General features: G+C 48.1%; 1 protein-coding gene across 1 annotated transcript; it reads left to right on the top strand.

Annotated features, from left to right (window-relative positions):
• The first annotated feature begins 10,885 nt into the window (after positions 1 to 10,885).
• Positions 10,886 to 13,693, top strand: LOC101764031 (zinc finger MYM-type protein 1-like). The gene is made up of 3 exons (XM_022829529.1): positions 10,886 to 10,974; positions 11,830 to 12,984; positions 13,066 to 13,693. The coding sequence occupies exons 1-3, from the start codon at positions 10,940 to 10,942 to the stop codon at positions 13,691 to 13,693; spliced, it is 1,818 nt and encodes a 605-aa protein (XP_022685264.1). The 5' UTR covers positions 10,886 to 10,939.
• The last annotated feature ends 283 nt before the right edge of the window (positions 13,694 to 13,976 follow it).

The raw sequence follows: 13,976 nt of genomic DNA, 5'->3' as shown, positions 1-13,976 counted from the left end.
GGACTTGGACCTGCCTTGCTGCCAGTCGGCAAGTTACTGGTACAGAGAGCAATGCAGAAACTACCGATTCTGTCGGCGAGGGAGACAGAGATGGCGGGGGCGGCGGCCAGCTTTGCCTCTGCCTTGCTGCCAGTCGGCAAGTTGCTGGCGCCGCCGGTCGGCCGTCTTCGTCGCGCGCGTCGCACAAAGCACACGATCGACGTCGCCCGTCGCGTCCCGTACGCCGCACCCGGCGGGCGCGATACCGATCGTGTCGCCGCGCCGGCACCGGCTGCCGCTCAGGCCACGACCTGAAGGGTGAAGGCGGCCGGCGGCGAGAGAGGTGGACCTGACTTTGTCGGTGGTCCGCCGGTGTGTGCGCGGCGCCGGCGAGCGCGCTGTGCTGCCGCAGACTGGGCGGTGGACCGGTGGCAGAGATGCGCGCACCCTGCACGGAGCAGTGGGGAACGGGCGCCTGCGCTGAGCCGTGGACTCTGCCTTTGGACGAAGACCCGCGGCGGATGCCGTGTGCCCGCGTCCGCAGGCGCAGAGATCGACGACGGTCATGGCCGCGCACGAACGGCTTCTCCGGGCGCTACAGGACCTCGCCCCGGCAGGGCACCAACCACCGCGGCGTCTCCGACGCCGACCGCTTCCTGTTGCTGATGGCGACGGAGGCGCGTGGCAGGCGGGTGGCGGCGGTGCCCGCCAGCGCCACCTCGCCTCCAGGTGGCGCCGCGCGTGGCAATCACCATGACATGAACTCAGGTGCTCGGCTCCGACGACGCACGCAGAGGCAGGTCTCCCGGCACGTCAGCCCGGGTCTACCCTGCTGGGCGAGCTAGCCCTTTCGACGCGGAGCGCGGGCTGGTGGTGGTCTCTCGTATACGCATCATGTTCTTGGAGACGCGGTTGGTTAACATGCGTCTCCAATGTGGGTACATAGGAGACGCGGATCATCCTCCGTACTCTCGGAGCACTCCTATATGTCATAGGAGAGGCGGCTTACTTCCGCGTCTCCTATAAAGGTGTCTCTTTTGACAGATTCTGCCCACGCTACCGGCCTACCGCCCGAACGAAGGCGCCGGCAGCCACCTGGGCGATCGACCTGATGATGGCGCCGCGCCGTGGCGGCACCGGCCATCGCGCTAGGCTCCGCCGCGTCATGGTATAGTACGCACTCGGCACTACTCCGAGTGACTGCGTCGGTGCCGCCGTGCACACCTATCCCCTCCCCCTTGCTCTCTTTCTCAAGAGCGTCAGCGCAGCTGGATGGATTTGTACTTACTTAACGCGCTCTATGAACTGTTACGCAGCTACAAAATCATAACGTTTATTCATAAAAAAATATGGAAAGATTTGTGTGTGCTTGGGCTAAGCAAATAAAGGACGAGGAAGCATAATGGCGAAGCTCAAACCTAACCAACTTGAAATTTTTTTTGAGAGATGATTATTGTGGATCGATATTTGTAGTAGCCCCGTTGAATATACCGAGGATTAAATGTAAGAAATGTGATTTCAGAGTTAAACTAAAGTATACACGTCACTGAGAACAGCATATATACATTGATTCCAAATAAAATGGGACAAACCATTTCGTGCATTTATTATCATTCATTCCTCTTACCGTCTCCCAGCTACATGGACGTAAATGAACTCATGAAAAGAGTAGTTGAGTGGCCAGAATGCCAGATACTTTGCTTCTCTAATTTCAACCTTGCCACCCAAAAAATTTGCAAGGAGGGACATTCTTGCAATTTCTCCCACTATGGGAAACAGGGAAGATGCCGAGTACCAGGGGCATTCGGCGAAGGCCTAAAAACACTTGGCAAAGGCTTTGCCGAGTGTAACACTCAGCATTTGACACTCGGCAAAGATTTTAACGGCAAACAGAACTTTGCCGAGTGTCAAATGTCGGGCACTCGGCTAACATCTTTGTCGAGTGTCATCTACGGTAAAAAAAACCCGTCGGTGAAGACGGAATAACGGCGCGGCATGGTGACAGGGCCTTTGCCGAGTGCTTCAGAGAAAAGCACTCGACAAAGGCCAGCCAGTTTGCCGAGAGCAACCTGGAAGCACTCGGCAAAGGTCAGCCAGTTTGCCGAGTGCCACCTGGAAACACTCGGCAAAATATAGCAAGTTTGCCGAGTGCTACCTGGAAACACTCGGCAAAGTGGCACGTACAGACCTATTTTTATTGCCTCTTTGCCGAGTGTATAAGCCGAAACACTCGGCAAAACTACCACACTCGGTGAAACAGTAGCAGAAAATGACAGAAATAGCCGCTTTGCCGAGTGTATAATCCAAAACACTCAGCGAAGCGGCCCTTTGCTGAGTGTAACACTCGGCAAAGTGGCAAACCCCCCTGTTTTTACTGCTTTGTTACGTATAAAGGACCCCTCTTAAACAAAAATCACAGGCATGTATATTACATCACAGGCATGTATATTACATCACAGGCATATAATAAGCATCACAGGCATATATGTTAGGTCACATGCACACAAATCACCGAGTACATGTTCTAGTTTCAACAAACCACAATTACACAAGTATAAGTTCGAGATTAAACAAGTAGTTCACAAATAATGCACAAGTTAGTGAGGTGGCATCCCTGCAAACCATTGCGACAAATCTGGGTCTTGAGCTTGGGTATTCGAAGCCACCGATTGATTCTGCACATAGAAGAAGACGTGTGAGACAAGATTGATATCATTTGAGCTAACTAAGTCATCTTTGAGCTAACTAAGTCATTTGAGGTGACTAAGTCATGTTTGAGCTAACTAAGTCAAGTATTGAAACTAAAGTTCAAGTGACTCACAGGAGTATGTGTGGGTGGCTGAGGTGGAGGGATATCATCGGTGGCTGTGGCAGTGGTGTACCCATACTCGTAGCAGTAGCAATATTTTGCATGTATTGAAACATTTGTTCCATCCTCAACCAATTTTCTTCATCCATCCTCTGCTACTCGGCCTCCATCCTCTGCTGAACCATCCGCTCCACCCTCGCCTCCATGTCTTGTTGTTGCTTCTCCACTTGGGCCTGCAATTTTTCATCGCAATATTACAATGCAAAGGTAAAGTACGTAACAACCAACGAACGATGAATGAAATAGAAAGAACCTGAAGAGCCTCCATCTGAAACTGTGCAGTGGTCGGCCGTGGGCGTATCACTGGGCTCGAGCTCGTGCTCCTTGCTCGGATCTGGGAGAGAGTGGTAGATCCATGGTAGATCCACCTGGTGTAGTCTGACGTAAATCCGTTCTTCACAAGATGTTTGCCCATTTCTAGCTTGGTTTTTCGATACATGTTTGCACATCTACTGCACGGACACCAAGTGACACTAGCTCCTTTAACCCTAGCAAACGCCTGTTCCAAGAATGCATCAATCTTTTCAATCCATTCATCGGTCAATGAATTATGACTAGAGCGGCCCGTGTACATCCACTCACGGTCATCCATCCTCTAGCATAACGGCGAGTAATATAAAAAATCACGTTGTATCTACACGTTCCTATACCATCTAATAGGTGAAGATAGGTCCTAATCCCACCCGAGGATGTGTAGGTGCAGTTAGTTTCCATGCCCTACTCCGATCCGAGATAGAATTTCAGCAGCACCTTCCCGCTGTTCTCCAAATACACGTCCAGGATCAGAGATTGTGTATCTGGAGAACAATAGGAAGGTGCTGCCGAAACTCTATCATGGATCGGAGTAGAACATGGAAACTAACCGCACCTACACATTGTCAGGCTATCCAAAAAACGTAGACAATTCAAAATAGATACGGTTATAGATATGCAAATATTTGCATATTTGCAACCATATCTCTTTCGAACGGGACACATCTAACTAGGTTACGTGATATACAAACATCAAATGGAAAGAGATGTGTAAGATGCCTCACCTTGCTATCCTGCAAAGTGACGAGTCGAGGACTGTCCTTGTGAGCCTCTCCTGCAAGAAAAGAAACATAGTACTGTTAAGTCAAAATTTCGGCACCAGCTCCTTGCACGGGGAGGTTTCCAAAACCTGCAACAAAGAAAGCGACACGATGGCCGAGAACCACGTTCTCACCAAAGAGACGGCACGATGGCCAACAACCACAATCTCACCAAAGAGATGGCACGATGGCCGACAAATACATCCACACCAAAGAAACAGCACGACGGCCGACAACCACATCCACACCAAAGAATTTTCACAAGCAAATAGACATCCTAGTTTTCTAAATTCTCTAGACATCCTACCACCTCTCTATTTTCTATTTTTCTAATTTCATGCCTTTAATTTCTGAAAAAAATCCTACCACCTCTCTATTCTTTTCAACATTTTCTAATTTCTAATATCAATCACCTACTGTAATTTTTTTCTAATTTCAACAATTTCCTACCTTGGAGGCTGCCGGCCGGGACAGGAACCGGCAGGGGGCGGGCGCCGGCCGCGGGATGGGGCAACGGAGCAGGGGCGGCCGGGGAGCCTGGTGTCCAGCCGGTCGGGGAGGCCGCCGGCCGCGGGCAGGGGAGGGGCGGCTGGGCCGGGGTAGGAACTGGCAGGGGGCGGGCGCCGACCGCGGGCCAAGGCAGCGGAGCAGGGGCAGCCGAGGAGCCGGCCGTGTAGGCTGCCGGCCGCGGGCAGGGGAGGGGCGGCCGGGCCGGCGCCGATGGCGGGCCGCAGGGGCAGCTGGGCGGGCGGTCGCAGGGAGCGTGGCAGCGGCTGAGGGGAGCTGGGGGTGGGCCGCCGGAGGCGCGGGGCGGCAGGTGCTGCGGCGGCGGGTATAGGGCAGCCGGAGGTGTGCAAAGTGGTCTGAGGGAGCGAGGGGAGTCTGTGACCGTGTGTGGTCGTGTGCGGTGCGTAGTGGATAGGATTTAGAGTTTGCCGAGTGTCAAGATCCAAAACACTCGGCAAACCATATTTTGCCGAGTGCCCGGATCCAGAACACTCGGCAAACCCTTTTTTAATATATTTTTTTAACCAATTCGGAACGGTATATGCGCTGCTATGGGCCCATACACTAAGTTTGCCGAGTGTAGTATTTGAAACACTGGGCAAACATCACCTTTGCCGAGTGACTGAGGTCAAAACACTCGGTAAAGTTCTTTCATATTTCATGTACAAATAACTTCCCTAATGTCCTTTACTAAATTTTTTTCGATGTACTTCGACAAACACGATCAAAATCACTTAACAATACATATTTGATTTTTCTACGAATATTGTTCCATTATTTTAGGCAGTTATAGCTCAAATTTCATTTATCTCAATTTAAATTCTATAATTGAAGTTAATACATTAAAGTTACCAAAAGGATACGAAAAATTCCCAAAATTTGAAAGGAACCAATCTATGTTGTCCATTGCCTATACAAAAAGTTTTGAAGTCTAACTCTAATTCGACCGTCACTTTGACTCCAAATCTTAATAGATCATTCTGAACTTCTAAACTCTTCTCTCGAGATGCTCTGGTTTGTAAGAGTTGTACGTGACAAAATGTGCGAAACCTTCTCAATTTTTTTTCCAAAGTCTCCACGTATGACATCATGAGATCTTGACAAATCTCATGATTTTAAGAGTTCGTTTGCTTTTTCTAGAATTTAAAAACCATTGGGCCACACGGTCATGGTCGTATTTTCTGAACAAGATATTCGAAATTTCATTTCATTTCCTGGGTAAGGCCTTAGAGTGGACTCAGTAACATGAATAAGATTTTTCCACTGAACTTATTCCATTATTTCAAACACTTGCAGTTCAAATTTGCCCGTAACCGAAAAAATCCTATTTGTGCTATAAATTTATTAAATATAGCAAACTGATCCACAAATATACCAAACTTGAACATGTAGTATCACATGTTGTGTGCGGAGAGTGAAAAAAGTTTGGAGGGCAGGGAAGAAAAAAATTGTTATTTTGCCGAGTGTCTACAAAAACCACTCAGCAAACATAAACTTTGCCGAGTGACTAAGGACCGACACTCAACAAAGTGCAAACGTCCGGCACGCGGCCGTCGCACGTGCTAGGCACGTGTTAGAGATTTGCCGAGTGTGCCTTAATGACACCCGGCAACACTGTAGTTTGCCGAGTGCCTAGGGACGGACACTCGGCAAAGTGCAAACATCCGGCACGCTTCGTAACGGCTGTCACACGTGCTTGGCACGTGTTAGAGATTTGCCGAGTGCATGTTGTTTGCCGAGTGTCATGTCGTTCATGACACTCGGCAAACAAGTCGTTTGCCGATTGTATTTTGAATGCCGAGTGTATACATGGATACACTCGGCAATCATGTAGTTTGCCGAGTGCCCGATAGATTGCACTCGGTAAAGATAAAAACACTCGGCATTTTCACGGTTTCCGTAGTGTCCGGTGCTATTTTTAGGATTGAGAAAAGAACCCGATGGCACAACCGCAAATTCCGCGAAAAAAGACAGGGAGAGTAAAAAAAACGCTCTACCTGCCCATCACTGCTGCGGAAAACCCCACTCCCCTGCCGCCGGCCTCCGCCGATCACTCCACTCCGTCGCCGTCCGCCGACACCCGGTTTAGTTTAGGGGCCACCTCCGTGTTCTGGTGAGTTGCCGGACCCCCGTAGCCGCCGCATACCCTCGTCCTCCTTCCATTTTCTTGGCTTGGTTGCGACTAGTCTAGGTTGCTGTTGCTGGGCACCGGTACTCTGCTATATGCCTATATAGTGCTACGGAACGCAAGCTCTCGACCCCCTGTTCTTCGATCCGCGCGGGGACGTGGGATTTGGGAGCAAAGATTCGTGGGTTTTGTCGTGGTGAAGGATTTGTTCCGCTTAATTCACAGAATTGGGGAAACATTTCACTGATCTGGGTGCCAGGAGTTGGTGTCGTTTCGATGCTAGGTTTCTGGTATGATTGTCACCTGTGTGCAGCAATTCAATCGGTTGCAATTAGGTGGATTAGAGGTGGCCTCCGTGCACAAAGTGGATTCTTCTTGCGTGGTACATTAGCACAAGTAAGAGGGGACAAGTTTGTTGCTCGTCCCAATTATTAGCCTCCAATTTTTCTCCCTCTTGCTCTGGGCCGGTCGATGCTCCTGTCCTTTATCCCAGTAATTTTGTTTAGGGACTGCGCTGTGCCACTGTGAAAAATAAATGTAAAATGTTATGCCTTGACTATTTCCATCTGTGGCGGTCATTATCAGTTTCTTGATGAATAGTGATAGTATCTGTAGAACTGAGGCCGAAGTTGTCATGAAGAGGGTACAAACTACAGTGCTAGAAATACCTTGTGGCGATGCAAAATATGAAGTGTTGTAACATTGACATAAATATTTAGGCTAGCATATTTGTCAAAAAAAAAATTGTGTGTTGGCGCTAATAAATTATATTGACCTGATCCAATGTATTGACTTTTACTTGAGATGTTTCAGTTACCTATTTCAAGTACTTGTCCTTGTGTTTTTTGCTTGTCTATTGATCGAATCTTTATCTTATATCTTCATTAGTGTGATATGTAGTTTTTTCGGGCATATTTCACAGTATGTTCCTATTTTGACACTGCTGCCAGGCTTGATATGTTAATTATCTGTTTGAGATATGTAGTTTGTTGAGTTAGGTCTGTTGCGTAGCTATTTCTATAACATTAACAAACTTCTGTCAAATCCTCATGGACTACAAATAATGGTGAAGGCAATTCTAAATTTTATTATCATGTAATTGTATCATGCTAACCCCTGTCCCCAGTCCAGTAAAAGGCTTAGCTTTGAATTTCTTATCATTTACTGTTTGCTCACGTCTATTATATCATTAAGTTCTTCTGACAGGAACCTTAAATGCAATAAGTAGTACTACATTCTTTTTTTTCGACGGGTCACCGGGGGGACGAAGAGTCCCACCTGAATTATATTACCACGTATGCCGGCAAGCCGGCGATGGTACAACATTTGCGCGGTTACAGTGGCTTCAAGAGCAAGGATGGAAGTAGAAGGGGACGGGTAGATACAACACCAGAGTACAACAGAGGAACGGGAGGAACACAACTCTCAGACAATTCAAAGACAAAACATGTCACAACCGAAAGACAACCATTGATCACCGATTTGCGCCTCCACCGAACAACGTACTTGCCGGTTACACTATGACCATTGCACCTTGCCCCACCCCTCGTAGCTATGCCGTCCCGCTGCTGCCCTCCATCTGAGTGACCGCGCAGCAGGAAGGGGACTTAGAGCGGCGAAAGGACGCGCAAGCCAAAGCTTACCGGAAAACGACGACCTCCCTTGGAGCTGACGGCGCCACCTCCAGCACATCCGAGCTCCACGTACCACCATTCAACGCCGCTCAAGGGGAGGAATCCTTGAGGGGGAATGGCAGAAGCGGTGGATACACCACCCGGCATTTGATTTTCTGACACCATCAACAAGGAGAGCATCGACGAAATAGAGGCCCCAGGAGAGGACGCTCACCGAATCACGCCGGTGGCAAACAGCCAATGACAACCTCGCCAACGAACAGTAAGGAGGAGAAAGGCATAAGAACACCAAGCAGAACAAACCAGCTTTGCGGCATGGCGGACGACAGTAGTTCGGGATGGGCGATCTCGTCATCACCTCCAAGGAGGACCACGGCGCCTGAGGGCGTCGTCGGTGACGGCACCAGCCAAAGCCGGGCTAGGATTTCTCCTGACCGAACCATCCCAACCGGCATCGCTCCAACCAGCGCAAGCGCGGCCATACCAACATGTGGGTGGGAACGCCTCGAAACAACACCTCCATGGAGGAAACGACACCTGTAGGTGTCGCTGTTGTTGGCAACGGCATAACGCCAGGCTAGGATTTCTCCCGGCGAGTTCCCGACCCGTCGGCGCAGCGCAGGCACCGAGAATGACGGGGAGCCTTCGCCGCCCTTGAAGAGAAGCTGGGGAGCACGGCTTGAAAGAGCGGCAGGACGCCGACCCCTCGCGCCGTCGGGCACCTTGAGAGCGGCGCGGAGGCCGTGGGGGCTCTTGGCCAAGCGCTGGTTGCACAACCACGTCTCCACCGGCCGGGCGGGCTCATGCCCCGCCGCAGCCAGTCGAGCTCGACCCCGCCGCCGCCGGCCTTGCGAGCTCGAGCCCTGCCACCGCCGGCCCGGGGCACGGGCACGACCAGCCCCACGCCGAAACCAAGCACCGTGGATGCACCGAGTCCGGGTGCCATGCTCGGGCATGGCTGCTCTCGCACCCGAACGGGGAACAGGAGACCCACCACCGCCGGCAGTCACGTCTCCATCCCGTCGCCGGCACCCCAGATCCGATAGAGTAGGGACCGGATCTGGCCCAGGAGACCCCGGATCCGCTGCCTTGGCCGGCCGCCATTGCCATGGGCGCTACTGGAGCTCCAAGCCCGACACAGTGAGAAAGAGAACATGGGGGGAAGGGGGGAGGAGATGTGGTGCGAGGGGACCGGCTTCGGCGCCGTCGCGGGCCGCCGCCGCCGCTCGACAGGCTGCAGCGGCGGTGGCCGGAGGGGGCCGCCGGCGGAGGCTTCTGTGGGGCGGTGGAGTCGCCCCTTCCGTCGCCCAGAGAGGCGACGCGGAGGGGTCCTTCTTTTTTCTTCTCCTTCCCAATACACCCTTCCGTAGTACTACATTCTTGATACACATAGGTGTTTGATGATAAGATGTCCCCTATTTGCAGTGTCCTTGTATAATCAACATAGCTTTGTGATTGTGGGTTCAGCAGCTAAGATTTTATCATGTGTAATTTTTTCTATTACCAACAAACTTATACTTGTATACATGCAGCAACTGATGTACTGAAATGTTATTTGGGAGAACTTGCTAGACACGTACTATGGTGGAATGCAACAGAGAAGAGGCCGTAAGGGCCAGAAGAATTGCTGTAAAGAAGCTACAAAATAAAGATTTTTCTCGTGCATGAAGGATTGCGCCCGTCAAGCTCAAAGGCTTTATCCAGAGCTTGAGAACTTATCCCAGTTGTTAACTGTCTGTGAAGTGTATTGCGCAGCAGAGACAAAGATCAGCAGAGACTTGGACTGGTACGGTATTCTGCAAGTAGAGGCAACAGCAGATGTCACAGTCATAACAAAGCACTATGACAAACTTGCGTATTGGCTTCATCCTGATAAAAATACTCTTCCTGGTGCTATGCTGCTTTCAAGTTGGTTTCAGAAGCTCATGCGATATTGTGTGATAATGTGAAGCGATCTCTGTATGACATGAAAAGACAGCATGCTTCCAGAGAAGTGACGGGAAATGTCATCCGACAATCAGGCAAAAATCATCCAGACAAATGTAATATGGGTGGACGTACAACACTAAGTGATTTTACAATGGTGTTCTCGACTATATGTCCGCATTGTCTTTTCTAGAATACGCTAGAGAGCTGCGTATCATTCAATTAAGTAGAGAGAAAAAAAGTTATTTTACAACACGGGCCAACCGGACGCACGCACGTAGATTAAGATTACGAAAAGGATTACATGGCCAACTTAGACATCCCACAGCAACTAGATGCTTAATATTAGGTTGTCATTGCACACCCTGGCCAACCTATGGCCGCCATACTTAGTTGCCCCGGCAGAGCACCATATCCGCCTTGCTTCAGCCAGTGGCGGGGGGGGGGGGGGGGGGGGGGGGGGGGGCAGGGGGGCCTGGCACCCCCCTGACCCTGTCGGGCACCACCCATCAGGAGTGGCCCTGGCACTCCCTGTGGCCTGGCCGGTTGGTCAAATATCAGACTTCAAGTCTATCACGGTGGCATGAGGAACGGATGGAGTTGGAGTTGGAAGCGGCATTTATGGGCCTGGCTCCTGGGCACTGGCCCAATTAAAAAATAGACCTTTATTCCTGCCGTCAGACGCCAATACCGAGTCGTAGTCGCTCCTCGTCCAGTCGCCTCCTCCGTTTGTTCTGTTCGTTCTCCTGCCGCCGCCGCTGCCAGTCAAAAAAAAGACGAGGAATCAATCCAAGGATTCAAGGATGAGGCCAGCCATGCGCTGATGCGTAGCAGGCAGCAGCGTCTCCTGGATTTGTGGTTCGTTTGCGCAGCTTATTTTCTCTTATCTTTATTTTTCTAGGTTATAAATCTTAGGGATTTTTTATTTATGTGTTTCATGATGCATGTACAGTCGTACAGATGATTAATATGAAGAAGAGAAAGACTATCAATAGTTTTTTTAAGCCGATTGGCTCAAGTGCTCCTGATCTAGAAGGGGAAACTCATAATGATCATGTACAAAATTCTAATAATCAGAGTAATGTTGCTGCTACCGCTGAACCAATCGAAGCCGAGGTTGCCGAGCATCCACCAGTTATTGCTACTAGATTTGAGAGAGACCCTGGTAAACGTGTTCAGATATTGGAATTGTCAGCGGATCAACAAGATGAAGCTCGAAGATTTTATATTTCAGAGGGTCCATATCAACCTGTGTTGGCAGAGTACCCACTTAGTGAATTAGCTCATCGTCGTCGATTTCAGAGTAACTGGTTCAAGCAATTTACTTGGCTAGAATATTCACCTCATACAAATCGTGCTTACTGTCTGGCATGTTTTTTATTTTCCAAGAAGCCAATTGGGAAAGTTGGATCAGATACATTCATAGTAAAGGGGTTTCAGAATTGGAAGAAAGTTAATTGCGGAAATGAATGTTCTTTTCTAAAACATATGGGAGATGCCGGATCAGCCCACAATTATTCTATTCGGTGTTTTAATAATCTTAAGAACACAATGGCTCAAATTGACAATGTAATTGTTAAACAAAAAGAGATAATGGTTGCAAAAGGAAGACGAAGGCTTGCGACTACGATTGATTGCATTAGGTAATAAGATCAAATTCTCATGTCTTTGTGCAGTATTTAAATTTAACTTGCTTTCTTTATGTACTTATAGGTGGTTGACATTCCAAGGTTGTCCCTTTAGAGGCCATGATGAATCTCCAGAGTCAATAAATAGAGGTAACTTTATTGAAATGGTCAAGCTTTTGGCTTCCTATAACACGGAGGTTAATGAGGTTGTTTTGAAAAATGCTCCCAAAAATGCAAAATACACTTCACCTGATGTCCAAAAGGAAATTCTAAGCATACTTGCTCGAAAAGTGCAGAAATCAATTAGAGAAGAAATTGGCAATAGCAAATTTTGCATAATGGTTGATGAAGCTCGAGATGAGTCCAAAAAAGAGCAAATGGCGATAGTCCTCCGATTTGTCAACAAGGAAGGCCTTATAAAGGAGCGTTTCCTTGATCTGATCCATGTTAGTGATACTACAGCTTTGACACTTAAAGAGTCAATTTGTGCTGTCCTCTCAGCTAATGGCCTAAGCATACAAGATATAAGAGGTCAAGGTTACGATGGGGCCAGTAACATGAGAGGGGAGTGGAACGGATTGAAAGCTCTAATTCTCAATGAGTGCCCATATGCATATTATATTCATTGCATGGCTCATCAGCTTCAGTTGGCCCTCGTAGCAGCATCAAGGGAGGTACATGAGGTACACAATTTTTTTCAGCATGCAAATTTCATCATAAATGTTGTTAGTACTTCTCCTAAGCGCAACGATGAGTTGCTAGCAAAACAAGCAGAGGAAATTGCCCATGAAATTGAATTGGGAGAGCTTGACACAGGACAAGGGGAAAATCAGATTTCCTCCCTACAAAGGCCAGGGGACACTAGATGGAGTTCCCACTATAGGTCTATTCTAAGCTTAAAGAAGATGTTTGGTGCCACAGTTTCAGTCCTACGCAACATTGCTAATGATCGTTCAGTTTCAAAGTATTCTCGGGGAGATGCCAGTGGTGCCTTACGAATCATTGTCACATTTGATTTTGTGTTTATTCTACTCCTAATGGAAAAGATTATGAAGATCACTGATGTATTGTGCCAGACACTCCAAAAGAAGAGCATTGATATCTTAAATGCGGTGGATTCTGTTTCTACCACAAAAGTGTTGCTTGGTGAGTTGCGAGATAATGGTTGGGAACCTCTTCTTGAGGAGGTCAAATTATTTTGTGGAAAGCACGAAATTGATATTCCGGATCTGAGTAAGAAGTATGTTTTTCCCCCCAAATTATTTATTCTTTTGTTAAATTGCACTTGTTCATCAATCAATCCATATCTTCCCATTTGTAGGTATGTTGATGTGACTAAATCTCGAAACAAGAACGACAACACCACAGCCTTTCACCATTACAAAGTAGATGTGTTTAATGTTGCAATTGATCAACAACTAGCAGAGTTAGAAGATCGATTCAGTTCTCAAGCGACAGAGCTTTTGTCCCTTTGTGCTTCTTTGGATCCTAGGCTGGACACATTCAACATAGACAATATATGCACTCTGGTGGAAAAATATTATCCTGCTGATTTCTCAAGTCAAGAAAGAGCTCAATTAGAGTGTCAGCTACCACATTTTCAAATTGATATATGCAACAGTCCAGAACTAAAGGAATTATCAACACTTGCTGATCTAACAAGTGGACTATTTAAAACAGGAAAATATTCATCTTATCCTATGGTGGACAGGTTATTAAGATTAGTATTAACTCTTCCAGTATCAACTGCAACCACCGAAACATGCTTTTCAGCTATGAAACTTGCGAAGACACGTCTCAGATGTACAATGGGAGATGGATTTCTGCGAGATTGTTTGGTAATTTATATTGAGAAGGAATTGGCTGCATCAATCAGTACTGATGATATTATTACAGCATATGATCTTGCTGCTAGTCGAAGAACTAAATTTAAATTGATAGATATGTAATTTTATTTTGGTTAAGACTTATAAAACATGCTATTATTATATCATTATATGTGACTAAAATCAGCTCACGTGGCTATCGGTTCTACATTGCTTTGTCCATTGCCCCCCTACTTCAAATCCTGGCTCCGCCCCTGGCTTCAGCCGCAATTGTCTCTATCAGTTGCTGTGCCATCTTCGTTTCTCCTCTATTGAATACCCTGCTATTACATTCCTTCCAAATCATCCAAGAAACTAGCATGAAGGTAGAGTCAATCCCCTTTCTTCTGGTGCTATTAAGCCTTTC

Source organism: Setaria italica, chromosome VIII, assembly GCF_000263155.2.
Source record: "Setaria italica strain Yugu1 chromosome VIII, Setaria_italica_v2.0, whole genome shotgun sequence".
NCBI classification, from domain to species: Eukaryota; Viridiplantae; Streptophyta; class Magnoliopsida; order Poales; family Poaceae; genus Setaria; species Setaria italica.
This window is presented reverse-complemented; position numbering and strand designations above follow the sequence as displayed.

What these genes read in the sequence shown, in the direction of transcription:
- LOC101764031 (XM_022829529.1), top strand. Translation starts at nt 10,940, where the DNA reads ATGCGTAGCAGGCAGCAGCGTCTCCTGGATTTGTG. An exon ending in CAGCGTCTCCTGGATTTGTG is followed by an intron (nt 10,975 to 11,829) that starts GTTCGTTTGCGC and finishes ATGTACTTATAG; the next exon opens with GTGGTTGACATTCCAAGGTT. An exon ending in ATTCCGGATCTGAGTAAGAA is followed by an intron (nt 12,985 to 13,065) that starts GTATGTTTTTCC and finishes TCCCATTTGTAG; the next exon opens with GTATGTTGATGTGACTAAAT.